The sequence below is a fragment of the Bos grunniens genome, chromosome 16 (assembly GCF_055505025.1).
Source record: "Bos grunniens cultivar Pamir isolate PY7600 chromosome 16, Bosgru_T2T1.0, whole genome shotgun sequence".
NCBI lineage: Eukaryota > Metazoa > Chordata > Mammalia > Artiodactyla > Bovidae > Bos > Bos grunniens.
In genome coordinates this window covers 53,883,126-53,910,355 of record NC_141180.1, presented here as the reverse complement: position 1 = coordinate 53,910,355, position 27,230 = coordinate 53,883,126, and the positions used below count along the sequence as shown (strand labels likewise).

At 42.6% G+C, this 27,230-nt stretch overlaps 1 protein-coding gene across 7 annotated transcripts in view; it reads right to left on the bottom strand.

Annotated features, from left to right (window-relative positions):
• TP53BP2 (tumor protein p53 binding protein 2) overlaps nt 1-18,868 on the bottom strand; it is a 67,791-nt gene extending 48,923 nt beyond the window's left edge. For 4 of the 7 annotated variants that reach the window (XM_086345190.1, XM_086345191.1, XM_086345189.1 and 1 more), the window contains exon 1: nt 18,559-18,868. Coding sequence is in view for 2 of the 7 variants with exons in the window: in XM_086345189.1 (XP_086201315.1) it covers nt 18,559-18,585 (27 nt within the window). In the remaining 5 variants the exon portion in view is untranslated. Of the gene's footprint in view, nt 1-7,269; nt 7,487-17,966; nt 18,254-18,558 lie in introns of those variants that run through there. The other 3 variants (XM_086345195.1, XM_086345197.1, XM_086345192.1) reach the window with 2 other exon arrangements.
• Nucleotides 18,869-27,230: the final 8,362 nt, after the last annotated feature.

The window sequence follows — 27,230 nt, the reverse complement described above, 5'->3', positions numbered from 1 at the left end:
GTGGTCTTGCCCGGAGAATCCCAGGGACGGGGGAGTCTGGTGGGCTGCCGTCTATGGGGTCGCACAGAGTCGGACACGACTGAAGCGACTTAGCAGCAGAAGCAGCAGCAGATGCAAACTATCATGCTTAGAAGGGATGGACAGCAAGGTCCTCCTTACAGCACAGATAACTATATCCAATTTCCTGGGATAAACCATACTGGGAAAGTATATATATATTTCTTAAATATATAGAAAAGCGAGCCAAATCAAAAGAAAAGGCTAGTTAAACTAACCTATCATGCTAACCTGAGAAAAGTAGGCACATGGGCTTTTTATACTGTACTTTCTTTTTATCTTTGTTTCATAAGTGGACTGTGCTACAAAACATCGCTCTTTGAAGTGTAACTTAATTCCCTAAAAAATAAAAAGATGAAGCTGTTTTTATTTCATTTTGATGAGGCAGTTTTATCAGCATGTTGAAACCTTACTAAAGAAAAAAATTTTAACCTACTCTATCAACTAAGTCCTTCTGAAAACAATAATTTTGGCCAAAAATTCATGATCTTTAATGATAAAAAATAAAATGGCTAAATCTTAGAGAACTTTTCAGCATCTAATACCAAAACATTTCAGAAGGAAAAAGCACAAAAAGCGAAACTTTCAAGAATGGTCAGGTATGTACTGTTTTGTTACAAAACAGTATTCACCATATCCCACTATACAAATGGAAAATATAATACGTGTACACAGACATGTAGTACAAACAAAAAAAGACCTCACCAAATTAACAGTAGGAATGTTTGGCAGTAAAATTATGAAATGAATTTGGGGGGACTTATCTATGCTTAAACTTTCTAGAATGATTAAACATCACTTGGATAATAAAACTGATAAAGAATCAATAATTAAATTAATAAGGCAAACATTCTTATTACCTGGTCCTTGCTATGTGATATATATGGCAAATATCTGTCTGACAATGTTGTTTTCTAGGGTCACCATACTGCCTCAACTTTAGCCAGGGACTAAAACCTAACAATCAAGAAATATATCCTGGAACTTCTCTGGTGGTCCAGTGGTTAAGAATCCACCTTCCAGTGCAGGGGACACAGGTTTGATCCCTCGTCAGGGAACTAAGGTACCCCGTGCTGTGAGGCAACTAAGCCCGTGTGCCGCACTTATGAGCCTGCAAATACACACACACACACACACACACACACACACACACACAAGAAACACATCTTAAACATCCACTGCATTAGAATGAAATATTATTCAGCCATAAAAGCAATGAGGTACTGATGCATACTACACATAGATGAACTCTGAGAACACTATACTAAGTGACAGAAGTCAGGCACAAAAAGAAACACCACAATATTCAAATCCATAGAGACTAAAAGTAGATTAGTGTTTACCAGGGGTTGAGGGGAGGGGGAATAGCGTGTAACCCTAGAGGATGTTTTTCTCTAAGGTGATGAAAATGTTCTGGAATTACCAGTGGTTAACACTGTGAACATACTAAAAACAAAACAAAAAAAATACTGAATTACATACTTCATAGGGTGAATTTTATGGTATATGAATTATATCACAATCTTAAATGCCCACTACATGCTTACTATGTGACAGATACAAGAATCTCTTAAGGGAAATAAAATTTACTCATAAAAAAACTTAATACCAAATTAAGAACAACTTAGTACCAAATTACGTGAGTGGGGCTGTAAGTAAAATGAAAATTCAGAAAGGAGAAAGATGAATGTGATCTGAGGCAGACTGAGGTTTCAGCAAACAGGCATAAACTAATGGCAAGCATAAAGAAAGAAATTCTGGGTTTCCCAGGTGACGCCAGGGCTAAAGAACCTGCCTATCAATGGAGGAGACAGAAGAGAGGTGGGTTGGATCCCTGGGTAGGGAACATCCCCTGGAGCCGGAAATGGCAACCACTCCAGTATTCTTGCCTGGAGAATCCCATGGACAGAGGAGCCTGGCCGGCTACAGTCCACAGGGTCACAAAGAGTTGAACACAACTGAAATGGCTTATGCATACATAAGGAAATAATAAAAAAGAAAAATAATAATCTATAGTAACCTTACTTCTAAAAATGCCATCTTTTCCTGACTCTTTAGATTTCTGAAAACACCATATTCTCAAGAAAACAAAGATGACTCCCTTAGCTCCTTTCCCGTAAGGAAGAAAGGAGAATGGAGTTTCCTGGCGTCAAATCGCATGGGAGGCTACTGTGAGAAACTTGGTTATTTTCATTGACTCACAAATGTGTTCCTGGGAACTTGTGACGTAAGTTATTTTCATCACAAGCACAGCAATAATCAGATCAAAACAACACATCAGCTTTCACAGCTGAACCTGCAGCTGTGAGGACGATAAATTGCTGGGGTATCTGAAAATGCTCAGAGTCTAGCTTGGACAGAACAGAAGAGATGGCTTTTCTTCCCCTGATACCAGGTCAGCCCTTCCCATTAACAGAGACATGAACTGCTCACTTCTTCCCAACTTGCACATCAAGAACTTCATGTTTTTAAAAAATAGTAAGCATCAAATCTAATATATACTTAGGAGCAGAGGCTCTCAGGGACAGACCAGAGGGCAATACGAAAGGTAAAACACAGAGTGGGAAGGATGAATGTAAATTAAAACAATGAGTCATCACTTACAACTATTAAATTAGTGATTAAAACGTAAGATCCAACAGAGATGAGACTGATTCATTCAAAGATATAATGATGGTACTAAAAATTGTTTAAAATCCCACTTGGAAAGTAAAGTGTATCATGTTATCAAAACCCGTAAATTTACGTATACCCCATGAATTACCCTTACAGAAATAACTGAAATGAAGAAAACCTGTAAATGGCTGAAGATTTTTCACTGTGGTGTTGGAGCTATGAACAGTAAGATAGGAAACTAACATCCAATAAGTTAACCATGGAAGGGTAGCTGCTGGAGGGACTATGACCCAGGTACCAACTACTGTAAGTACAGTGTTAGAAAATGGCAAGATAAGGTTACAAAATAGAAATATTAAGTTGTAGATTTTAACCATTTAAAACATATGGACAGGACTTCCCTGGTGGTTCAGGGGTTAAGACTCCACTTCCACTGCAGGGGGTGCAGATTTGATGTCCGGTTAGGGAACTAAAATCCCACCTGCTGCATGGCGCAGCCAAAATATAAAAAATTAAACATACAGACACAGGAACTGTCTTGTACAGAATACGTAAGAGAACTCTGGTATTATGAGATCGGGTATGCTGCTGCTGCTGCTGCTAAGTCGCTTCAGTCGTGTCCGACTCCGTGCGACCCCATAGATGGCAGCCCACCAGGCTCCGCCATCCCTGGGATTCTCCAGGCGAGAACACTGGAGTGGGTTGCTATTTCCTTCTCCAGAGATCAGGTATAGATGTCACTTTAAATTTGTTTAAATATCAATGTTAATATAGTTTTATAATAATGTACAATTTAAAAGTATACATAACACAATACAAACTGTGATAATGTGAAAATATTTCCCTAAAAACAGCAAATAAGATTTGATTCTTAAAGTGATCAATCTGAAGAGAAAGATTCAGGGAAAGACCAAACACCATTACATTAAGTTGCACCAGGCCTCCCCACACGCGCTGCACAGTAATTCATGCCCAAGTCATGCGTGAAGAAGGCTTGCCCTTCCAAAAATCCAAAGTCAGAGACAATTTTCATTAAAAAAGAAGAGATCAAAGATTTATTTTTAAGAGTTCCATTTTAACAGGACATGTATGCACTGTAACTATAAAGTTATGCTATTAATACAAGGATGACTCATTTCAAAGAGGAATTATTTCAGATTAAAATTTGGAAGACTTTTCCAAAAGGAAATTGAAAAAAAAAAAAAAAACTGACCAGGGCATTTACAAGAAATTTACTTTGTGTCAGAGGCTAAATTTATTCCTTTGACTGAAAAACCATGTGAAGTTTAACAGAAAGAAAAATAGAACTAAGAGTTTAGGATGTTCCCTGTCATAGAAAGGAATTTAAGCTTTGCAATAAAAGCACCAGAGTTTTGATTTATAAAATCCCAAATCACTTAGGTTTACCTAAGAAAATATATATATATATATTCATATATGAGAAAATTTGTCCTTTAGAGGAAAATGAACAATCTATAAAAAGAGTGACATAAATCCTCCCCAATCTTACAACTCACAGGAAACTCACCATAGAGGCAATCAGATAATAATGGTAGTAGAGAGTAGAGAAAAGTCAAGATGATTTTTGTATTTAATAATTCCCCTATGGAGACAGAAATGAAATGAAGGAAGGAAGACCCCAGACTACCTTCTAGAAGAGGATGCTGCTACTAGACTTCCTATAACCTGGTCAAGAAAAACACCTCTCTTAACAGTAAGATACATAGAAAGGGATTAAGAAACAGCAACAACCAAAGCTTCTTTCAGTCTCTCAAACATACAGAGCCATTCAGCCCAACTCTGGCTTCCAACCCGAGAAAGGGGTCAGAAATGAGACGCAGATCATTCCAATCTTCCAGCATTTTCAGCCTCCTGCTCCTCAGAGACCTCGCTGTCTGCTCCTGTGGTAACTCTGCTCCAGGGGCCACGAACCAAGAACACAGGGCGGCTTGCTTGGCTCCCTGACTTGGACTTGCTCCGTCCCAAGGGCGGGCTGGGCTGCCCTCCTTCTGCAGGGGGTGTGCTGCCCAGCCACCCCAGTCTGGACAACCCTGCCACCCCTCCCCAGTAGTTCAGTGGGCATCCCGACAGAGGTCTCCGTGACGTCTCCCTCAGGAGCAGCGGGGACACTGAGTCTTTGAGTCCTTTCCCTCAGACACTCCCCAGCCTCCCTGATGATCCGTCCAACCTTGCTACCGCTATCGGCGATCACTGCTGACAGAGGCTTATTATGCGCCATCTCTCCTGCCCAGAGTTTACTCCTGAGGCCATTACACTGCTTTATAAAATCTTCATCAATTACCATGGGTCACATCTACTAATGTTCCATTAAAGATCAATGATATTTAAACCCACTTCTACACTAAGTATGGCATGTATTCACTAAATGTACTGCATTTTGCTCATGGAATACTTTAAACATCAGCCCGTCAGTTTCTATCAGACATGTGAGTTATTTAAAGAAAAATCAGGGACTTCCCTGTCGGTTCAGTGGTTAAGATTCCACAATTCTCAACCTGGATGTCCTTCTAGAGATGAATGGATAAAGAAGATGTGGTTCATATATACAACGGAATATTACACTCAGCCACAGAAGGAACCACTTGGAGTCAGTTCTAGTGAGGTAGATGAACCTACAGTCTGTTATACAGAGTGAAGTCAGTCAGAAAAAGAAAAATATCATATATCAACACATATATAAGGAGTCTAGAAAAATGGTATTGATGAACCTATGCACAGGGAAGGAATGGAGGAGACACAGATGTAGAGAATGGACTCATGGACACAGTAAGGGAAAGAGAGAGTGGGATGAACAGAGAAAGCGGCATCGACGTACATACACTATCACGTGTAAAACAGATAGCTGGTGAAAAGCTATTACACAGGGAGCCCAGGCTGGTGCTCTGTGATGACCTAGAGGGATGGGATGCATGGAGAGGAGGATGGCTCAAGAGCGAGAGGATATATGTATAATTATGGCTGATGTCTGCTGTTGTATGGCAGAAACCAACGCAACATTGTAAAGCAATTTTCCCCCAATTAAAAAATAAATTAAAAGAAAAAAAAAAAAGACTCCATGCTTCCACAGCAGGGGGCACGGGTTCCAGCTCTCATCAGGGAACTCATAAGATCCTGCATGCTGCATGGTGTGGCCTGAAAGTTTTTTAAATAAAATTAAATAAATTTTTTAAATAGAAAGGATTCATTAAAAATAAAGAAAAACCATAAAATCATATTCAAAGGATTTCTTTATATTATAAACTATTTCTTCGGTCACTAGAGCAAATGAGTAGAATCTAGAAATCAATGACACAAATTTGAATAGTTAAAAAAGTTCACCACATTTCCTAGCCATTCATTCAGGATCTTCTAGAGTACACAATCATTTTCTGAGACAACTACCATTCTGAGAAAAATGACATAGTAAATATGGTTACTTTAATAGCGGGAAAAAAATTCATCACATACTGAAAAGTAGCTGGTTTTAGATGTCTGATTACATAACCACTTCATCTACAAAAACAGAGAGCAGTCACCTCCCCTGAGACATAGAGTCTTCTCTCATGAACGTCAGTCATTCAAAAGGAGCTCCTGGTTTGGTTTCCTCTCAGTCCCATCTTCTTGTTGTTTTCAACATCTTTCATTCACCCACAGAGAATGGGAAAGTCTGCATTCTTCAGGGCAGAGAGAAGAGACTGATCAACGAGCACAATAAAAGGTGATGTGATAGAGAAAGATGCAGGTGATGGCAGGACATGGCTAATCACGGTTGAGAGAGGAGCAGCTGAACTGAGGCGGAAGGAGCCAGCCTCTTGAAACATCCAGGGAAGACATTCCAGGCAACAACCCTGAGATGGGAACAGGCTTGGTCTGTGCCGTGACCACTAAGAAGGCCAGTGTATCAGGAATATAGGCACATATGAACAAGGATGGACAGGTAAACAGCTGATAAAGGGCCTTGAGGTCAAGTATAAGGGACACAGGCTGAAGAATAAGGGACATCACTAGAGTAGTTCTCAAAGCATGGTCCCCAGACCAACAGTATCAGCATCGCTGGGAACTTGCCAGAAACAGAAAGTCTCAGGCCCCCACCTAGACCTCCTGAATCAGAAAACCTTGAGGTATGGCCCAGCAATCCCACTGAAGTTTGAGAACCACTGCATTGGGGCTTATAAGCAGAGATGTAACATGAAACTAAATTTCTGGGTAAATGAACTACAGCATTAGTTCTTTTACCAATAGATAACAGCAGTGCATATTAACCTGTATAGTGTATATTAACTTAAAATGTCAATGGTTAACTCTGTGACAATCAAAACTTCACAGACTTTTAAACCTGTAACTTACCTGTACATCAACTATACTTCAATTAAAAAAAAAAAATCAGATTCATATACAGTGGTATTTTATCTTTGCCTATTTTTAATTTCAAGGAACTTCCAATCAATTATAAGAAATATAAAGACTTAAAACATAGAAGTTATCTGCTCCACAGTCACAGCCTCAAATCACCAAATGAGAAATCTCGAAAAGCTTTCTGGAATAATTCAAAACCATAAAATTGCCTCCAGCCCTGTCCCTCCCACAGACACACACCTCGAGCCAGGAGGACGCCTTCTCTCTGCTTCTCAGACGACTGTTCACATCACAGTTGTCCGGATCCCGGTCTTATCTGTCTTACTGGTCTATAAATTCCTTTGGTACAGAAGTTCTGGCCCTCAAATGCTTCCTCCCAGTTTTTCTCCTCTCCCGAAAAACACAATCTCAGTATCTGTCTGACACACAGCAAATCTGAATATGTGATTGTTCAACTGAACCGATACTGTGGCTCAGAGACTCAAAGTTCCCCGGAAGATGGGAATGTGAACAGGAAACAGATGTGAACAGTGTGTTCACGTCATCAGGCATAAGAAGCACTTATACGTGACCTCGCAGTGTAACTGCAAAGTGAGTTTTCTCAGAGCCAGACCACGTCTCAAGCGAAGAAAACAAAGCATTCTGCTTACTTTAGGATAACCTAAGAAATCTTTTCTCTCCTTTTCAACTATGCCAGAAGCCTGATTTAGGCAAGATTTCAAATTCCAAAATATCTATCAAAGTTGCTCACTTGAAGCTACTCTGATTTCACTATCTGCCATAAACAAACAACAAAATAAAAGAACTAAATAAATATACTTGACTAGTTAATTCTCCATCCCTACCTCAACCCTTCTGTATAAGCTTCATGTTGGCTGGTATACTTTCTTCTAGGCTGAGCACTGCTGTCTTAGGAGCATGTCTAATTTTACACAAAGGCACCATCATAGACTTCACTCTATCTGTTGCTTTTATTCACTAAGCATTGTATTTTTAAACAATTTTTACTGGAGTATAGTTGATTTCCCAATTGTATTAGTTTCAGGTGTACAGCAAAGTGAATCTGATACATATACACATATCCACTCTTTTTGAGATTCTTTTTGCATATAGGTCATTACAGACCCATGGGAAAAGTTCCCTAGAGTAGAGCTCCCTGTAAGCACCGTATTTTTAAGATCCATGCATGATCGCCTGAGCACAACCAATCCATGATTTCTAGTTCTTTCCTTTCTACCTGGCAGTCTGCTATGGAAGTGGTCCTCTATGTTCAAAGATTTCACCTCTGTGAAACTTCTCCCAACAATGGACATATATTTAAATGGGCAAGCACTACCCTCCCCAAGGAAAATTAAAAATAAGAACATTCATTCACCCAAACTACATTTATTAAATGCCACTGTGTGTCAAACACTGTGCTCAGTGTTAGAAACACAGACTAGAGGATGGGTCACACCCTCAAGCCGCACACAGAGCACAAAGCCCCACAGGGCCCCGCAAACACGTGACACAACCGGAGAACTTCCTGGTGGAGGTTCAGATGACGTCCAGTGAGAACAGGAAAAAAAAAACCACCCCTCTCAAGGAATACTACTGAACCGAAAAGGGTAGGATGAGTCAGACAAGAAGAGGGCTGTCCAGGCAGAAAAATGGCACATGTAAAGGCACAGCAGTGAGAGGAAACCCGGCGTGCTATCGTCACGCAGCCCCGGAACTGCTGAAACCAGGAAGGTGGGAGGTCAGACAGAAGGAACAGGTCACCTCTCAACCCCTGAGTCACAGCTGTGACGCAGAAACTCGGGACATACACGACTTATTTCACACTGACAATTAAGGCCCAGTCAGACGGCGCAGAGCAGGTGATGGACGTCAATATACAAGAAGGTGCAACTCACTGCCAGCTAGAGGAAAACAGATCATCAAGCCCCACAGAGTCCTAACACAGCGTCCCTTGGGAGCATGAAGGAGGCGGTGAGCAGATCTTCTTCCCCAACTGCCCTGCAATCCTGAAGGCAGGCCGGCTGAGCAGGGCGAAGGGGGCTGCCCTTCTGCCAGGCACGAGGCACACACACCACTTACTTTCCCTCCGCAGCGGGCGCTGGGTGTGAAGGGCTGAGTTGCTTCATGTTTTGAGTCTTTCGATCACTTCCCTTCCCCACTGAGAGGCCAAATATTCTACAAGTGTATTTGGACACAAAAAAGGCTGAAATCCACTGGGCCAGATGATAAGGAAACTTTGGATCTAGCTAAGGAGATTATGGTGGTATGCTATAGGTAATACAAGTCAGTCTTGAAGAATTCTGGACAGGGGGAGCAACAGACACTATCTCAGATCACCATGGAAGTAGTGTGGAGATGGACTGACGGGGTGAAGGACAGTAAAGGTATAAATAAGGAGAGGATCACCCCTTCCAGGCAGGAGAGGGGTAACACAGAAGAAGAGCACCAGGGGCTAGAGAGGAGGAGTCCGGGACATAGTGATGAAACCATCATGGGAGAAAATGGAAGAACGGATGGAATGCAGGATAACATCCAGGTCTCTTAGTGACCAAAAGCAGCGATCAACACCTACCAGAGAAAGATCCTATTTAACTTTAAAATAAAATTAGTATCCAAAATAGTCCCCTTTTCCAGATCAACAAATTACAAGAAAATAATAATAATAATAATAATAATAACCTGTGCTGTGCTTAGTCGCTCAGTCATCTCTGACTCTTTGTGACTCCATGGACTGTAGCCCACCAGGCTCCTCTGTCCATGGGGATTCTCCAGGCAAGAATACTGGAGTGGGTTGTCATGCCCTCTTCCAGGGGATCCTCCCAACACAGCAATCGAACCCAGGTCTCCCTATTTCAGGCAGATTCTTAACTATCAGAGCCACCAGGGAAGTCCAGTAATAACCTGCACGTCACAAATTATCAATAGCTAGCAGTTAGCAACTAGATATTGCTGTGATACAGAAAAACACTGGCAGGAAGAGACTCTTTCTAGAATTTAAGTCAGCTCTGATTTCAATTTCCTAGGTCATTGGCTGTTTTGTATCTTTGTCAATAAAATGAAGATTACCATTGATTAAAAAAAAAAAAGGTGAAGGAACTTGTAGGTGAAAGCACTTGAAGCTTTCAAAGTAGATGATCATGGGGTGGAAGGCACAGTTGTTGTAAAATACTTGTAGGGTTAAGGCATCCGCAAGGGACTGATCTCCACGCACGGCGACAGGCTTTCTCTAAAGCTCTGCAGAGCTCTTTAAGGATGTAACAAGTCTGGTTTCTCTTGAGTCTCACAGGAGGAGCTTGTGGACATGGAGTAACCCTGCCCATCCCTGTCCTGATCTTATGCCCAACCCTGGGGTAAGATCAACCCTTCTCTCATCCCTGGGGCTTCTGAACGCCTAGAGCAAGTCACACACTGCATGGACTGAGTTCACAGCGAGTTCACACTAACTGCTGGGCCCTCACAGTATATGATAAAGCTTTTATCCATCTTTGGTGGTTTTCCATTGTCTTCCTACCACAAGGGCTGTCAGGCTCCCCCCATATTTCCCAGTTCTTTGGCTGTGGCACCTCCACAATCTGTTCTCACACAGCAATGGAGGCATCTTTTCTAATCTCTCCATCTATGTCACTTTTACTCCTTAGAACTTTTCCAGGGGCTGTCACATCCCTTCCCCTGGCAACTAAACTCTTCGCCCCGCCCAGGAAAGCCTACAGGCTGCACTTCTCTACCTCCACTCCAGTCACTCACTCCCAACCACTAAGCTCCGGCCTCATAGTCCCCCTTGCTTCCTCCAGGCCTTTGCACCATCCCCTGGGAATTCTGCCTACTTGATATGTTGTTGTTGTTCAGTCACTAAGTCATGTCCGACTCTGCAACCCCATGGACTGCAGCACGCCAGGCTTCCCTATCACTATCTCTTGGGATTTGCTCAAAATCATGTCCATTGAGTCAATGATATCATCCACCCATCTCAGCCGCTGTCATCCCCTTCTCCTCCTGCCCTCAATCTTTCCCAGCCTCAGGGTCTTTTCCAATGAGTCAGTTCGCATCAGGTGGCCAAAATACTGGAACTTCAGCTCCAGCATCAGTCCTTCCAATGAATACTCAGGGTTGATTTCCTTTAGGATTGACTCATTTGATCTCCCTGCAGTTCAAGGGACTCTCGAGAGTCCTCTCCAACACCACAGTTCAAAAGCATCAATTCTTTGGCACTCAGCCTTCATTATGGTCCAACTCTCACATCCATACATGACTACTGGAAAAATCATAGCTTTGACTATATGGACCTCTGTCAGCAAAGTAATGTCTCTGCTTTTTAATATGCTGTCTAGGTTTGTCATAGCTTTTTGCTCCTCCCACAGATCTGCACAGGTCTCAGCCAAGATGTCACTTCCCTGACAACCAATCTACAGCAGCCGTCCTAGTCACATGCTGTTTAAATCCTACATAACTCTCTTGTTTTGTTTCTACTTTCCATATCCTCTCCGCTCCAAGCCTCCCACTAAGCTTCAGGAGAGGTACGCTCCTTGAAAACTGTCATCTTCTTTCCTGTATCCATGGCACTGAGAACAGTGCCTGGAATATAGTGGGTGTTCACTGCACACTTATTGAACAGATGTTGTCCCCAAAAGGCCATCCAAAAACAATCAGCAGGTTAATAAGGAAGAAGGAAGATCACTGATTTAATATGATTTCATTCCATACCAGTCTCCAGTTTATTTCCAATAAATTCATCTGATTAAATGGAATCACTCTTCCTCACTATACACACCACCCTGGGGCAGCAAGGGGAGATGCTATCACTTTGTCCTCATCTGGAGATTCTGCCAGCAGTGGGCATTCCTCCAAGTCACAGATTCACCTCTCAAGCCCCTGGAAAAGACTGCACAATAAAGACGGCAACCTCACAGCAGACTCTCTAGTTCCCTGCCCTCCGTGGCTCTTAACCACCCATTCCACTCTGACCCTTACTCTCCTACCTCACAACGTTCACACCCTGTTTAAACATACCATCAAAAGCAAGATTATCCAATACCCCTCAGACAAAAGGCAACTGTATCAAAGAAAGAAGAAGAAGAAAAAAGCAATCATTACACCCCTTCTCTTTCCCAGATGATGCGAAAGAGCCGAGATCTCTATAGAAGCATTAAAGGTAGAAAAAAATAATAGTCACTGAGCCATTTCCTTTGCACAGGGTGAGGTCAGCTCCACATCAGTCGAAACTTGATAAGAGAACCATTTACCAAATTTATCACCCAGTGTGGATTTACATATGGGAAGATATCTCTGTTTTCCTTAAAGTCAAAAATAATTAGAGTTATGCTCTATAAACCAGTATTTGAAGTTGTCATTAGCCAAAAGAATACCATGACTACTGTCTTGATAAGTATACAGAAACATTCTAGAGCATTTCTTCACAGGTGGACCTGGTTCTCATCTCATTTCTGCCAAGTGACCCAGGGTAAATTACTAAAACCCTATGGGCTTCAAATTCTTTGTTACATGAGAAGGGGGAAGCCTTGCTTCACAGGGTCAAAACCGGATTATCTGAGATGAGCAGCCCAACAGAGGGGCAGGTGTTGGGCACACAAGGGGTTCCAGCAGAAGCTCCCTCTCCACCCTGGGTGGAAAATAAAAGCATGGGGCTTTCAACCATACCAGTTGACAGAGAAATTATTCTTTCCACTACGGAAGATTAATACACTGTCTGGATCATTTCTTATTATTACCACTAGTAGTTTAAAGCAATATTTTACAATAGTTTACTCCTTATGATTCTCTATTACTTTTCTAAACTTGTGTCTTAAGGATTTCTGGTTGAAATGTTGGAAATTTAAATAAATAGTACTAAGTCACAAATCTGTTTCTAGAACAACCACTGAAGTACGCATTTCAAAAGGGAAAATTCAGTATTTATTGGTCCCGTGAAAATTTTCAATGAAAAATCTGGTTCCGTTAACCAAATGAATCATTTGTGTTTGGATAAATATTAAGCAGAAAAAAGCTAAAAACGGCCACAGTCGCAGAGTCTGTGAAGCTACTTTTCCTACACAGGCTCTAACTATGTTGGGAATTTGCATTTCTTTGATAAGAGAGTTTTCCTCTGATAAGAGAGTATGCAGAATGTTTTAAGAATCACTGCGTCCTTAATGTTCAGTGCTCCTGAAGGCTCTCCTAATGACTAAGACTTCTCAGCTCTCCCCAACAAGATGAAAAATTTTACTGTCACACCTACCACTCCAGCCTAAGTATACCTCTCACAAGGTCTGTCATCTGTTTTTGCTTTTCTCAATGACATCTGATTAAAAGAAAATGTTCTGTTCAGTACCTGCTTCAGTATCATGAAAAAAGAGAAATATTTAAATAATGTTTGACTTGAAAAAGTGGCATGAGCTGAAAAGAACACTCTGGATTCCTGAATTCTTCTATCCCACTCTTCATGTTCTTTGCAGTACTTGTAAGTAGAAAAGGCTGGTGAGAGGTTTACAGGGTTGTTGTTTAATCGCTCAGTCACGTCTAACTCTGCGACCCCACGGACTGCAGCATGCCAGGCTTCCCTGACCTTCACTATCTCTCGGAGCTTGCTCAAACTCATGTCCATTGAGTCGATGATGCCATCCAACCAACTCATCCTCTGTTGTCCCCTTCTCCTGCCCTCAATCTTTCCCAGCATCAGGGTCTTTTCCAATGAGTCGGCGCTTCACATCAGGTGGTCCAAGTATTGGAGCTTCACCATCAGTCCTTCCAATGAATATTCAGGTTGATTCAGAGGTTTATGGTACATGATGGAAATCATATCAACATGTATTGGTACGCTGTTACCCTATTTGAACTAGAAAGAGGCTGGACCTTACCTGAGCTGCAAGAATGGCTCAGTGTTAGGTTCACTTTAGAAAGACTTTTTAAGAAGTCTCACATACTATGGTAGATTACCAAGAGATAAAGGTCTACAGTGTTCCTTAAAAGCTCCAGAAAAGAGAGGTTTTGTTTTCTTGTTTTTACCATCTGCTGCTGGGGGACAGGGAATGTAAAGAGAGAGAGAAAACAGTTCTTCCTAGAAGCAGTGTATGAATAAATGACCCTCTGTGTCCCTCTCAGATAAATTCTAAGTTAATTTTTACAATATAAGCAGGTGTATGATTGTGCTACAGTTCTTTACAAAGTCTAAATCCAGTTTCTCTCAAACAGGTAAAAATACAGAAATTGTTAAAATACTTTTCGGCTTTTAATTAGTGTAGCATAAGTCACAAGAAACAAATTTCACTACAGCACAGGAAATGTGAGATACTTTGCACATTTTCTTTTAAATAGATGATTTGTTTAACAGCCTTTGAGAATTATAGTTCTATAGAGAACCTACCTTAAACTTTATTCTGAAATAAAACCTAAGCTAATGGACTGCATTACTTCTCAACAACAAAAAGGAATTCTTTCAGAACATGGTATAATCATAATAATACAATGTTCCGAAGCTACAACTTGAAAGGTTTGTCATTTCAAAACACAATTTCAGTTTGGGAAAGTATGTGCAAAGAAAACCAGTATATAATACAAATAATACTTTAAAACATGAAAATAATACAAGTATTTCAGCAGAAGTTAAGCTCTCAGGCTGGGGAGCTGACTAAGCTGCCTTTAGAAATACATAAATCTGATTGACCAAGAATCAGACTTCTAAAGGAGCTACTGCAATATCCCATTTTTTTGGTCCCAGACTTCCAAAATTATAAATTCCAATAATCAGATGATATTTCACAGCATAATGAAATTGCTAGGCGTAATTATGATACCTCTGTAGCATTGAAAGATAAAATGCCATAAACCTAAAAATAAATCATGATTAGTTCAACTGAGCTCTTTAAAATAAGCTATTATTTTCTCCAAAATATTATCCATATTAGGGTTTTGTGGTGAAATTCATTTAAACAGAACACTAAATTAAATAATCGGAAAACCCATTTTCCAAGTCATTAGGGATAAACGACCCATTACAATTTCATTTAAAGTATTAACGTAAATGTGAAGCTGCAAATATGGGATTCAAATGTAAAATGCTCCTTTGTGCCCCTTCATCAAACCGACTGCCCTGTCGATACAGTCAGTGACCATCAGGCATATGTGGCTATTTAGATATAATTAAATTTTTTTTTAAATTCAATTCCTTGGTCTCATTAGTCCCATTTTAAGTGCAGTAGCTGCGGGTGGCTGGTGGCTACCACACTGGACAGCACAGATACAGTTCATTTTCTATCACAGCTGAATATAAATGCCACATATATGACATCAACCACTGAGACAGGCAAATTCAAGTCCTCTGGCCTTCCACACGGCACTGTGGAACACTGTGTGTGGTTTTGTGAGCAGGTTTTTTTCATTTACCTTTGAGCAGCAGGTACAAACAGAAATTGTTATCAAACTGTATCTAAAAAGAACAGGGAATGCTTTTAGAGTTAGCTAAGCTCTTTCATACCCACTCCAGTGTTCTTGCCTGGAGAATCCCAGGGACGGGGGAGCCTGGTGGGCTGCCGTCTCTGGGGTTGCACAGAGTCGGACACGACTGAAGCAACTTGGCAGCAGCAGCAGCAAGCTCTTTCATAAAAATATTCTTGTTTGAATAAAACACTTCACAAAACGAAAAGTAATGAAAAAAGATATCTGATATAATTTTAAACAGCTGAGAAATGTTGCTTTTAATGACGATTTCCCTTTAGTTGATAAATACAACATGAGAATGCCTCATTAAACAGCCATACTGCCAAACTACAAATAATGTTTCTTTAATGAAGAAAAAGATACAGTGTCAAGTAGGAAGGAGTAATCAGTTTCTCCTCACCAAGTTGTGGAAATATCACAGAACCAGACATACCAACTATGGCAGGTATCTCAAAATGAGTGTAATTATTACACCCTTTTCTGCAGTACCCTATCATTATCTCTACTGTGATTCTCAGCACTTGCCTACTTATTTTTAGTTAGCCTACTAAAATGCATCATCCCCTTCTGATTTGGGATCCAATTATCACTTCATGTCCCACATGAAAGAAATTCACTTGATTCTCTACCATTTGTTGAGAAAACACATGAACACAATTTATTTGCACAACTTTAATATAATGCAGTCTAAATAGCAAGTTGTTATCTCCAGCATTCCTGTAAAAGCAATTTTAAAAATGTATTCTTAATGTCACAGAACTGTACATTTTAAAATGGTTAAAACTGTCATTTTTATGTTATGAACATCTCACCTCAACAAGAAAGCATATCAAGGTAATTGTCTACATTCTGAGACTATCCATTTTTCCCTATTAAGCAAAGTGCTTTTTTTTGATAAATTGGTTAGTTTTTCAAAGTAATAAATTTAAAACCTCACTTGATGATGGAATAAAAATCCCTATTAAAAGCTAAAGAGAAGAGATATATTTAAGAAAACAGTCTTATTTTCAAATATCCCAACTATTACAGGATAAAGATATAACAAGAGGTTAATAAATGAAATTTTTTTTCATATTTTTTATGTGTCGCAAGTATAAGAATCTCCAGTTTAACCTAACCAATGTTACAAATTCAAGAGAAGTTCTTATCTAGCAACTATCCCGAGAGAGGCAAGGAGGCACTAACTGTTTCATAAACAATAACTCTAATCCTCACAAACATCCTAAAGCTAGGTTACTACTAAAACCCCCATTTTACAGATGGTGAAACAAAACACTAAGAAAGAAAAAAGGCTATGGTCACAAAGGTAGGAGCTGAGCAAATACTGCACATGCCACCACATCATGAGTCCTGTTAGATTCTACTGACAGGGTTTCCTTGGTGGTCCAATGGTTAAGAATCTGCCTGCCATTCAGGGGCCACGGGTTTGATCCCCGGTCCAGGAAGATCCCACATGCCAAGGAGCAGCAAAGTCCGTGTGCCACAGCTACTGAGGCAGCACTCTGGGGCCTGTGCCCACAACAAGAGAAGTCACTGCAATGAGAAGCCCACGCACCACAACGAAGAGTGGCCCTCGCTCCCGGCAACTAGACGAAGTCCACGGGCGGCAAGGAAGACCCGGCACAGTCTAAGAAAAATAAATCTTTTTTAAAAAGATTCTACTGACGTTAGGAAAGGCAAAAGCCTAAAGAGCTATATAACTTTCTATACATTGTGATGATCTGGTATGTAAGAAGGAAAACTTTCATCATCATTAATAATGGCCAAAGAATACCTTAACATACAGCTGATCTTTAAGAAAGAAATCATACCGCAACAACAAACACTTGTCTTGCTCCTATTTTTAAGGAAAAAAATCACAAACTGTGAAAGTTATTTTTAGGCAAAGAAATGTAAATACAAGGAATAAAACATTTTAATGACAAAATCCCTCACCCTTCTCCATATTTTAAATATTGGTCATTCACATCACAAACCTAACTCCATAACCAGGTATCAAACTAAAAAAGGACACATAATGCTATTAACACTTTCAAATTCTCTGAATCCTGGCAGGACAAAATATCCCAAACCATCTAAACTGAATTATCAAAACCAATCAATCAAATGTGTCCAGTATGTGAAAGTTTAAGAAACCCTCCCACAACACAAGCTAAGGGGCCAGAAGATAGTGTATTCTGCATCTGTGACTGCATATACACAAAATTTGTCCTCACTCATTCCACAGACTCTATAAAAGTAAAAGAAAAGTGATTTCTTTGTTTCCACAAATGAAGCCATAAGAAAACATCGCTCGACTGCAAGATAATCCTGCTTCAGTGGCAGAAGTGTAAAGCACATACAATTTCCTCGAGGAAACACGCTACTGAAATCTGCATAAGCCACTGCAACCCTCCAGCTTCTGCGACCGTTGAAGAAAAAGGGCATTTCAAACGTCTCAAACCTGTTGTTCACCTGTGTGGCCTGGTGGACACGTCGAAAGCCTACGGAGTCTATAAAGAACTCACCAACCTTCTCCGAGGGCTCGCTAAACAAGCTGTGGAAACGGTGGGAGCCAGGCAAATGCGTTTTTACTGCTATCAAAAACTTTGAGGCTTCATTTATTAAAATCAGTTTCCAGATAAAAAGAGTTGGCCATCACCGATATCAAGATCGAAATTCAACTGAAAACAAAAGGTACGCTTTTCGGTACGTGTATTTCATGCCAACTTGAAGTTGTTTCTTGTTTTTTTTAAGACAAAGCAAATAAGATTCCCGGTTCCCTTGTTCTTGACCTTCAGGAACTGCAAAAAAAAAGTCAGGACCCAGCCAGACAGAAAAAGAAAACTTTAGAGTGGCTGCCGCACCGGCTCGGGAGCAGTTGCTGGGACCCCTACCCTCGGTGAGGGTCTCCCCGTTCCCGCACGCGGGAGCTTGGGGTGGGGAGGATGGAGCCGCTCGCGGGAGGTGAGCTATGCACGGACCACCCGCGACGCGGACTCAGCCCCCCGCCGCCGCCATCCCCGGGCTCTGCTCAGGACCCGCACGAAGGCGGGCACCAGACCCCTGCCCGCGACCCCGCACACTTCCGGTCCCGGCCCCTACCGCCCGTCCGCTTACCGGCATCATTTTGGACCCGAACCGCATCGAAGCTGGTGGCGAGATGACGGCCCGGAGCCAAGCGGAGGCACCCCGGAGTGTGGGGGTCGCACGGTGCGGGGGAGGGGAGCGCAGAGGGAGGCCGCCCGAAGGCGGCGGACCTGTTGCAAAGAGGCGGCGGGTGGCGGGGCGGCGTGCGGGTCCCCAAAGCTCTCAGTGCGGGCTGGGGCGCCACCGAGCCCCGAGCCCACCTCCGGCCAGGCCCCCCCGTACGTGGCTTTGTCTGCTCCGCGCTCGCCACGGCCCGGACTCCCTCCTCGGCTCCGAAACCAACTAATCCCCGGGCCTGGCCCCCGCCGCCCGCGCCGGCTCCGCCCCCCGCGCGGGGCCCCGCCCGCGGCGCGCGAGGCGGGGTGGGGGAGGGGAGGCCGCGGGGACGGAGCCGCGCGGGCCCGCGGCGGGAGGGAGGCCGGGGGCGGGAGCGCGCCCGGGGCGGCGGGGCCGCGCCGCCTTTATTTGCCTTCGGGATGACAAGTTACCGGGGGCGCGCGCGGCGGAGCCACCAGAGCGCGCGCGCGCCCGCAGGCGGAGCCGAGGACTCTGAGGCCGCCTCTGGAAGACAAAATAAGGAAAGCGCCGGACGAACCCCCGTGTTGCTGCGGCCGTCACCTCCCCGCAGTTTCGAACTGGGTCGGGGTGGGGGGAAAGCGGGGGGAGTGGGGGCTGAATCCTGGGCGGAAACTCGGCACCTGGACGGTTCCTCCCCGGAGCACCGCCGCCGGCCTCGGCCGGAGCCAGACGACCGTACCTCCTGGGAGGACCCAGCCGCGGGGCTGGAGTGGCCGAGGTCCCTGGAGGCTCCGGCGACGGCCCGGTCCCAGCAAAATGGAGATCGGCGGGGCCGTCTCAGCCGGCACTGCATTCCGAGAGTTCCTGGTGGAGGAGTCCTCGGGCTGTCGCCTTCCCTCTCTTCTGCATCGCCCAAACTCTAGTTTAGAACTCTGTGTGACTTTCTGTAACTAAAAACAAACAACAAAACCCCGAACATTCAAAAATAACTAAAATGATCAATTTTGTTTGTTTTACCACAATAAAAATAAGTAAATAAAACCAAAAAAAGTTTGAAGCAGCTTTCCGAGGAGCTTCTTTTTCTGCTATTCTAAAAAGTCCTGGATTTCCTCTCTGAAGGGTACTCGTTACACCCTCAGGACAGTCTCGGAAATGGCCACACACTCTGCTCCCTTTGCCTAGGAGAATTGCAGTGGCTCATTTTGAAAGAGCAGCAGAGCTGGTTTAGGCACCTTCTTCCACCTTCCAAGGACACAGATTCCTGGAACCCTAACTACAGGAAACTGTAGTTCTGTTTAAATTGTCCTTGTGAGCGAGATGAAGTGGAATAAAGCCCCTGCATTCATCTAGCCTCAAGCATGGACAGATCTTTCTTAGTCCAATATTGTTGGTCAGTCGCTCAGTCGTGTCCAACTCTGTGGGACGCCATGGGTTGCAGCACGCCAGGATTCCCTGTCCATCACCAGCTCCCAGAGCTTGCTCAAACTCATACCCATTGAGTCGATGATGCCATCCAACCATCTCATCTTCTGTCGCCCTGTTCTCCTCCTGCCGTCAATCTTTCCCAGTATCATGGCCTTTTCCAATGAGTTGACTCTTCACATCAGGTCAAAATATTGGAGCTTCAGCTTCAGCATCAGTCCTTCCAGTGAATACTCAGGGTTGATTTCCTTCAGGATTGACTGGTGTGATGTCCAAGGGACTCTCAAGAGTCTTATAGTCCAATATATCGCTAACCAGAATCTCCATCATCAAACTCTTAGCCTTCTTATCCCAGCTACATATCTGGAAATACTAATATATTAAGCTATGGCTAATTCAATTAGAATCAAAAATTCTCCAAAAATCCAGTGTAAAGCCTAGTTATTTTAAGAGGATTGTCCTAAATTGTAAAGGAAATTCATCCTTTTATTCAGTAAATATTTGTCTAATATTTACTACATGCTGAGTATTCTTCTAAGTATAGGGATACATTAATGAAGACAACAAAATTAGGTGGACAGTAAAATCAGTAGCTGAGTATATTAATAATTAATATTTACATAAATTACCAATTATCTCAGCCAGTCCAAAAAAAAATGACCAAATAGACAAAAATTAAGGGGATGAGGCATGCAGGTGAAATTTTAAATCAAGTGGTCGAGGTAGACCTCACTGAAAAGATGATATGTGAGCACAGACTTGAAGGAGTAAACTGCAGCCTTCATGAAGGCTTCCAAGCAGAGGGAACAGCCAGTGCTAAGGCCTTGAGGTAGGAGCCTACTTGGTGTTTCCAGGACCCTCAAGGAAGCCTGGATGGCTAGAGCGGACTGGATAAGGTAGAGAGAAGCAGAAGATGAGGTAGAGTGAAATAAAGAGCCAGATAATGTACAGCCTTACGAGCCATTATAAGAACTTTGGCTCTTACTCTGAGTGAAGTGGTTAAGTCATAGAAAAAATTTAACCAATGGCTACCATGATATGACTTCTGTTTTAATGGAATCACACTAGCTGCTGTGGTAAACAGACTGAAAGTTTAGCAGAGAACCTGTAGGAAGAGCTTGCAATAATCCAAGAAAAAGATGAAAGTGGCTTGGGCAGTAATGGTGAACATTGTGAAAAGTAGTCAGATGTGAGATGTATTTTGAAGGTCAAACTCATAGAATTTTGTGACAAGGTAGATATGGAATAGGAGAGTAAAAAGTCAAAGAGAAGTCCAAGGCTTTTGTCCTAAAGAATGGAAATTGCTACCCACCAAGACTGAGAAAAACCCTGAGTGGAGCATGTTGCAGGAAGAGGCAATCGTTAAATTTGAGAATCTTAATTTTAAAAAGCCCTAATCTTGGATTTTAGCACATTTATGGGAACCAAGACTGCCTATTGGCAACCTGCAGGGACTATATAACCGAAAAAACCTATCTCATATTCCACTGACTTTCATTATTTTCTTGCATGCAAAGAAATATCAGAAACAACTACAAATAAAGTCTCAGAAACGACCACGATCTAGGTCATCCAGAGAAAGAATTCTGGGTATCAATCACTAAACCTCCCATTCTCAACAATGAGAAAACATCTCTCCTTCATATCCAAAAAACACTGTGTGTTACTGGTCACACACAATAGTAAATTATATTTAGAGGGAGAATTGGCAGCCCTGACTTATTAATAAAATAATAACCAAAGTAGAAGAAAGGAGAGAAGAATTGGGATATGATGGCCCGGGTCTATTTTTTTACTGCCTTTTTTTCACGAACGGGCTGTTTTGCTGCTTGTTTCTCCTAAGAACAGGAAAGAAAAGGGGATAGCACCTGGCAGTGTGTCCCGAAACCTACTTCCAGCCAATTGAGAATTCCCTGCTGCCAAAGAGCAGGTATGTTTCTGTTTGAGGGTTTTGTTTTGTTTTCTTTCTCTCCTTTTTTTTTTTTTTTTAGCATAGAAGCATGAAACCAAAGAAACCTTGTCTGTGCTTTGGTTTCATTTGTTCAAATTCTGTGCCATCATACTGAGCTCTCAGATAAGCTGTTTTCTTCCTTCCATCTCTTTCTTCATGCCCACTCTCACCTGCTTATTCGTGGAGAACCTATCATTCTCCTAACTCGATAATTCTGCAGTCAACTCTGAGAAAGATAAATCACCACTCGCTGGGTGGGGAGCTGCTGTCTTCTCTTTGGATCTCACCTCACCCCCAGCCACAGTACAATTACCTGTTTGGCTTGAGTTCAGATGTTTGTGTTCCCAACTTCCTCCCCATGTTACTTTCTTTCCCGTTTCCCACAGTGTCGCAAACCTTGCATCCCTCTCTCTCCCCCTCAGGAGATGAACTCCCATCTTCCTTACCCAATGATATTGAGGCTACTGGGGCTTGCACTACACTCCTGCAATATCATTTTCTCCACCTCCAACCTATGTGGCCTTCTCTGCGTTCTTCCTCTCCTTCCCTCTCCTACTGTGGATTCTTTTCTTTAAAAAAAAAGAAAATAAATATTTATTTTGTTTGGCTGCACTGGATCTTAGTTGCAGCACTCAGGACCCTCTATCTTCTTTGCAGGATCTTAAGTGGCAGAAGGCAAAGAAACTCTTAGCTGTGGCATGTGGAATCTAGTTCCCTGCTGCTGCTGCTAAGTCACTTCAATCGTGTCCGACTCTTTGCGACCCCAGAGACGGCAGCCCACCAGGCTCCCCCGTCCCTGGGATTCTCCAGGCAAGAACACTGGAGTGGGTTGCCATTTCCTTCTCCAGTGCATGAAAGTGAAAAGTGAAAGGGATCAAACCCAGGCCCCCTGCATTTGAAGTGCAGAATCTTAGCCACTGGACCACCAAGGGAGTTCCTGTGGATTCACTTTACAACTGTGTGCCTGTATTTTGCCAGGCACTGTTCTAGACTCTAGAGCTACAACAGCCTACAAAACAAAGACTCTGCCTTCATGAAGCTTGTGTTCACGTCAGGGAGTTAGACAATAAATGAATGAGGTTATAATAAATGCTTTGGGTCAGGGATGGGGAACAGCTAGGTACACAAAAGAGGGTAAAGTCTGTTTTGGATAGAGTGCTTAGAAAAGGCCTCTTATGGATGAAGTGAAGGACAAAATCAGACTCTAGGCAGTGGAAGAGCCTGAGGCTGCTGCTGCTGCTGCTAAGTCGCTTCAGTCGTATCCGACTCTGTGTGACCCCATAGAGTGTGCAATTAAAGAAACAGCAACAAAGGCCAATGTGCCTGGCCTTGAGTGAGTGAGGAGGAGAGTGGTCAGGGAGGTAGAAGATGTAGCCACGGTCTGGATGTATCATGTGGGACCATTTGATGTTCTACCCATTATGCTCCTTCTTGAAACCTCAGATACTCCCATCAAATTTATCTGGTTCTCTCCTGCATTCTCTTTAAATTAACAGTAACCAAAAGACAGAGATGGGACAGAAGCTTCCATTTCAAGCCTCCTTAATGCCATCCATGCTTTTCTCATTGCTTTGACTATCTTCCCCTCATCCTACTTCTGCTAGCCTTTTAAGTGCCTACCTAAATGTCATTCTTGCGGCTCATGTTTGCTGTTTCTCCACCAGAATTAATCAATATCTCATCTATATTCCATAGCCCTATATATGTATATATAAAATGTATGTATTGTTGTACTTACTATATGATATAGAAAAATATATCTGTCTCTCCAGCTAGACTCAGTGGCAAAATCTATTCATCTATTTACTCAGTGGCAAATCTGTGTATCTTCAGCCTTAATGTTGTGCCTAGGCCATAACAGGTACTCAATAAATGTAAAACTGATGGTACTTAATCGGTGTTTGGGCTTCCCTGGTGATTCAGTGGTAAAGAACCCACCTGCCAATGCAGGAGACAGGGATTTGACACCTGGGTCAGGAAGATCCCCTGAAGAAGGAAATGGCAACCCACTCTAGTTTTCCTAGAAAATTCCTTGGACAGAGGAGACTGGCAGGCTATAGTCCACGGGATCACAAAAGAGTCGGAAACAACAGAGCAACTAAACGAACTAAACAAAACCACAAAACAAGTCAGTATTTACCATGCTCTCTTTTCTCTTTGCTGGGCATAGTGAGGTTGTGTTCTTGACCCCTGCAATAGCCTCAGCGGGGCTTTCTGCCCTGGCCCCTCCAGTCCACCCTCCACCCTAGGAGTTGGCAGATAACTGGCCAAATCTATCCTCCTCCAGTTTTTGTATTGCCGATGAGCAAAATGGTTTTTACATTTTTTTTTTTTTTTAATGCTCAGGGCAGAGGGGAGGAAGCAAAAGAAGAACACTTTGTGACACATAAAAATTATACAAAATTCCAATTTCAGTGTCCTTAAGGACAGTTTTATTGGAACACAGTCACACTTACTTGTTTACATATTGTCTGTGGCTGCTTTCACACCACAACAGGGGAGTTGGGTAGTTGTGGTAGAGACTGTATGGCCTGCGAAGCCTAAAATATTATCTGGCCCTTTAAAGAGGAAATTTGCCACTCCTGCTCTAAGAGCAATAAGGATGATCTTTGTAACAGAAGTGTAATTGTGTCACTCCCATGCTTAAAAGTCTTTAATCCAAGGGGATGGGCACATGGATAGGGTAGAGTTGAGGGCTGAAGAACATTGGAGCCAGGTGATAAATGCACGTCAAAGTTAATTATGCTTTTCTGTCTTCTTGTGTTTACTCTAAATTCTGGATAATAAAAAAGTTTTTAAGAAAACCCTTCCATTGCTTACTCTTGCTATTAGGGTAAAGAATACTCCATACATGGCCTCCCAGCTTTTGCTTGGTCTAGCTCACACCTAGGAGAAGGCAATGGCACCCCACTCCAGTACTCTTGCCTGGAAAATCCCATGGACGGAGGAGCCTGGTAGGCTGCAGTCCATGGGGTTGCTAAGAGTCGGACACGACTGAGCGACTTCACTTTGACTTTTCAGTTTCATGCACTGGATAAGGAAATGGCAACCCACTCCAGTGTTCTTGCCTAGAGAATTGCAGGGACGGGGGAGCCTGGTGGGCTGCGGTCTCTGGGGTTGCACAGAGTCGGACATGACTGAAGCGACACAGCAGCAGCAGCAACTCATACCTACTTTCCAAGACAGTCAGGGTAGAAAGGAGAAACAATACCTCCCCAAATACATGGAAAAAATATTCTCCATTGTTAACTTGGCAAGATAAACTCAGAGCTTTGAAAACATATATCTGTGTACCTTGATTTGGTTTAAATAATTCCTTGCTTACTGAAAGTCATGGAACTAGGAGCTCCGGGTTTCTTAGCTTCTGTTGTCATTTCTCTTTCCATACTCCACCTCCCACTCCCGCACCCAGTCTGCCTTCCAACTCCATCCCTCTTCTGAAAGAGCTTTTGCTGCAGTCACTGGTGACCTCTATTCCACTGATGCAATGAACATTTTCAGTCTTCCTCTTTCTTGATCTTCCACCAGCATGGAGCCATGGCTCATTCTCTCCCTTTCAAAACACCTCTTTGCATGCTAAGTCACTTCAGTTGTGCTGACTCTTTGAGACCCTATGGAATGTAGCCTGCCAGGTTCCTCAGTCCATGGAATTCTCCAGGCAAGAATACTGGAGTGGTAGCCATTCTCTTCTCCAGGGGATCTTCCCGACCCAGGGATCAAACCTATGTCTCCTGTGATTTCTGCATTGCAGGCAGATTCTTTACCGCTGAGCTACCTGGGAAACCCCAAAACACCCCTCTCCCTTGCCTTTTAGGACAGTGTTCTCGTGGTTTTCCTCCTAATTCTCTCCCTGCTTCTTCTCTGTCTTTTTTTTTTTTTTCCAAGATTTTTCTTCATGTGGACCATTTTTAAATTCTTTATTGAATTTGTTACAATATTGCTTCTGTTTTACATTTTGGTTTTTTGGCCACCAGGCATGTGGGATCTTAGCTTCACAACCAGGAGTCGAACCAGTATCCCCTGCATTGGAAGGCAAACTCCAAACACTGGTCTGCCAGGGAAGTCTGTTCTCTGTGTCTTTTGAAGATTCCTTCCTCCTTACCAGCCTTTACATGTTGAAGGTCCTTAAGGCTCAATCCTAGCTATTTTCTTTTTTCACTGACTGCCTTCTTCCTAGACAATCTTATCCTCAGTCTTAAACCTCATATACACATGGTGTGAATTTTTGTATTTCCAAACCAGACTGCTTCTCTGGGCTCTAGAACTTAGCTATCCAGGGGCAAAGTCACTAACTATATATAGCTACTGAGCCTTTGAAATGTGGCTGGTGCAACTGAGAAACTAAAATTTTAACCTTAATTCATTCAAATGTAAGTGGCCAGTAGTGATTAAAATAGTGAACAATATAGATACAGAATAGTTCCATCATTACAGAAAGTTCTACTGAAGAGTGCTGAATATCTATATTCAGTTATATCCAGCTGTCCATTAGATGTTTCCTCTTGGCTGTCTCAAAGTATTGCAAGTTCAACTGCTCTAAAACCAAAGGTATAGTCTTTCTCCCCAGTATGTTCTGTCTCTGTGAATGGCACATGTGTTCATCCATTTTCTCAAGCCAATAACTCAGGAATCATGCTTAACTTTATTTCTTCCTTATCTCCAACATGTATTCAGTCATCAAACTCTGTTCATTCTCTTTCCGTTTTTGGATATATATATTTTTTTTGGGGGGGGGCATGCCATGTGGCATGTAGGATCTTATTCTCCAACCAGGGATCAAACCCATATCCCCTGCCATGGAAGCATGGAGTGTTAACCACTCGACCACCACCAGGGAAGTCCCCTGTTCATTCTATTTCTTAAACATTTCTTCAAACTCCCCATTTTCCATCACCACCACCACCCTGTTAAAGCCACCACCATTTCTCACTTGTCTTATCATAGACAGCCCTACTTAAAGTCTTTCCTTAACATTGCCTCCAAGCCCTGATTGTCTGTCCCCGCCCATCCCCTCTCCTTAACAGGTACCACAGTCCCCTCCCTTCCTGAGACTCAGCCGAACCATCCTTTTTCAATCCCTTTCCCCCTCTGTGCTTCCTCCAGGACATATGGCAGCATACTCCGAGGACCTCACCTTTATGCCATGTGTCACCACAGGATATTCAGATGATTTGTGTTTCAAGTGTCATTCAATTAATGCTTTCTCTCTCACAAGACTTTGAACCATAGGGTAGGAATTTCAACTCATCCT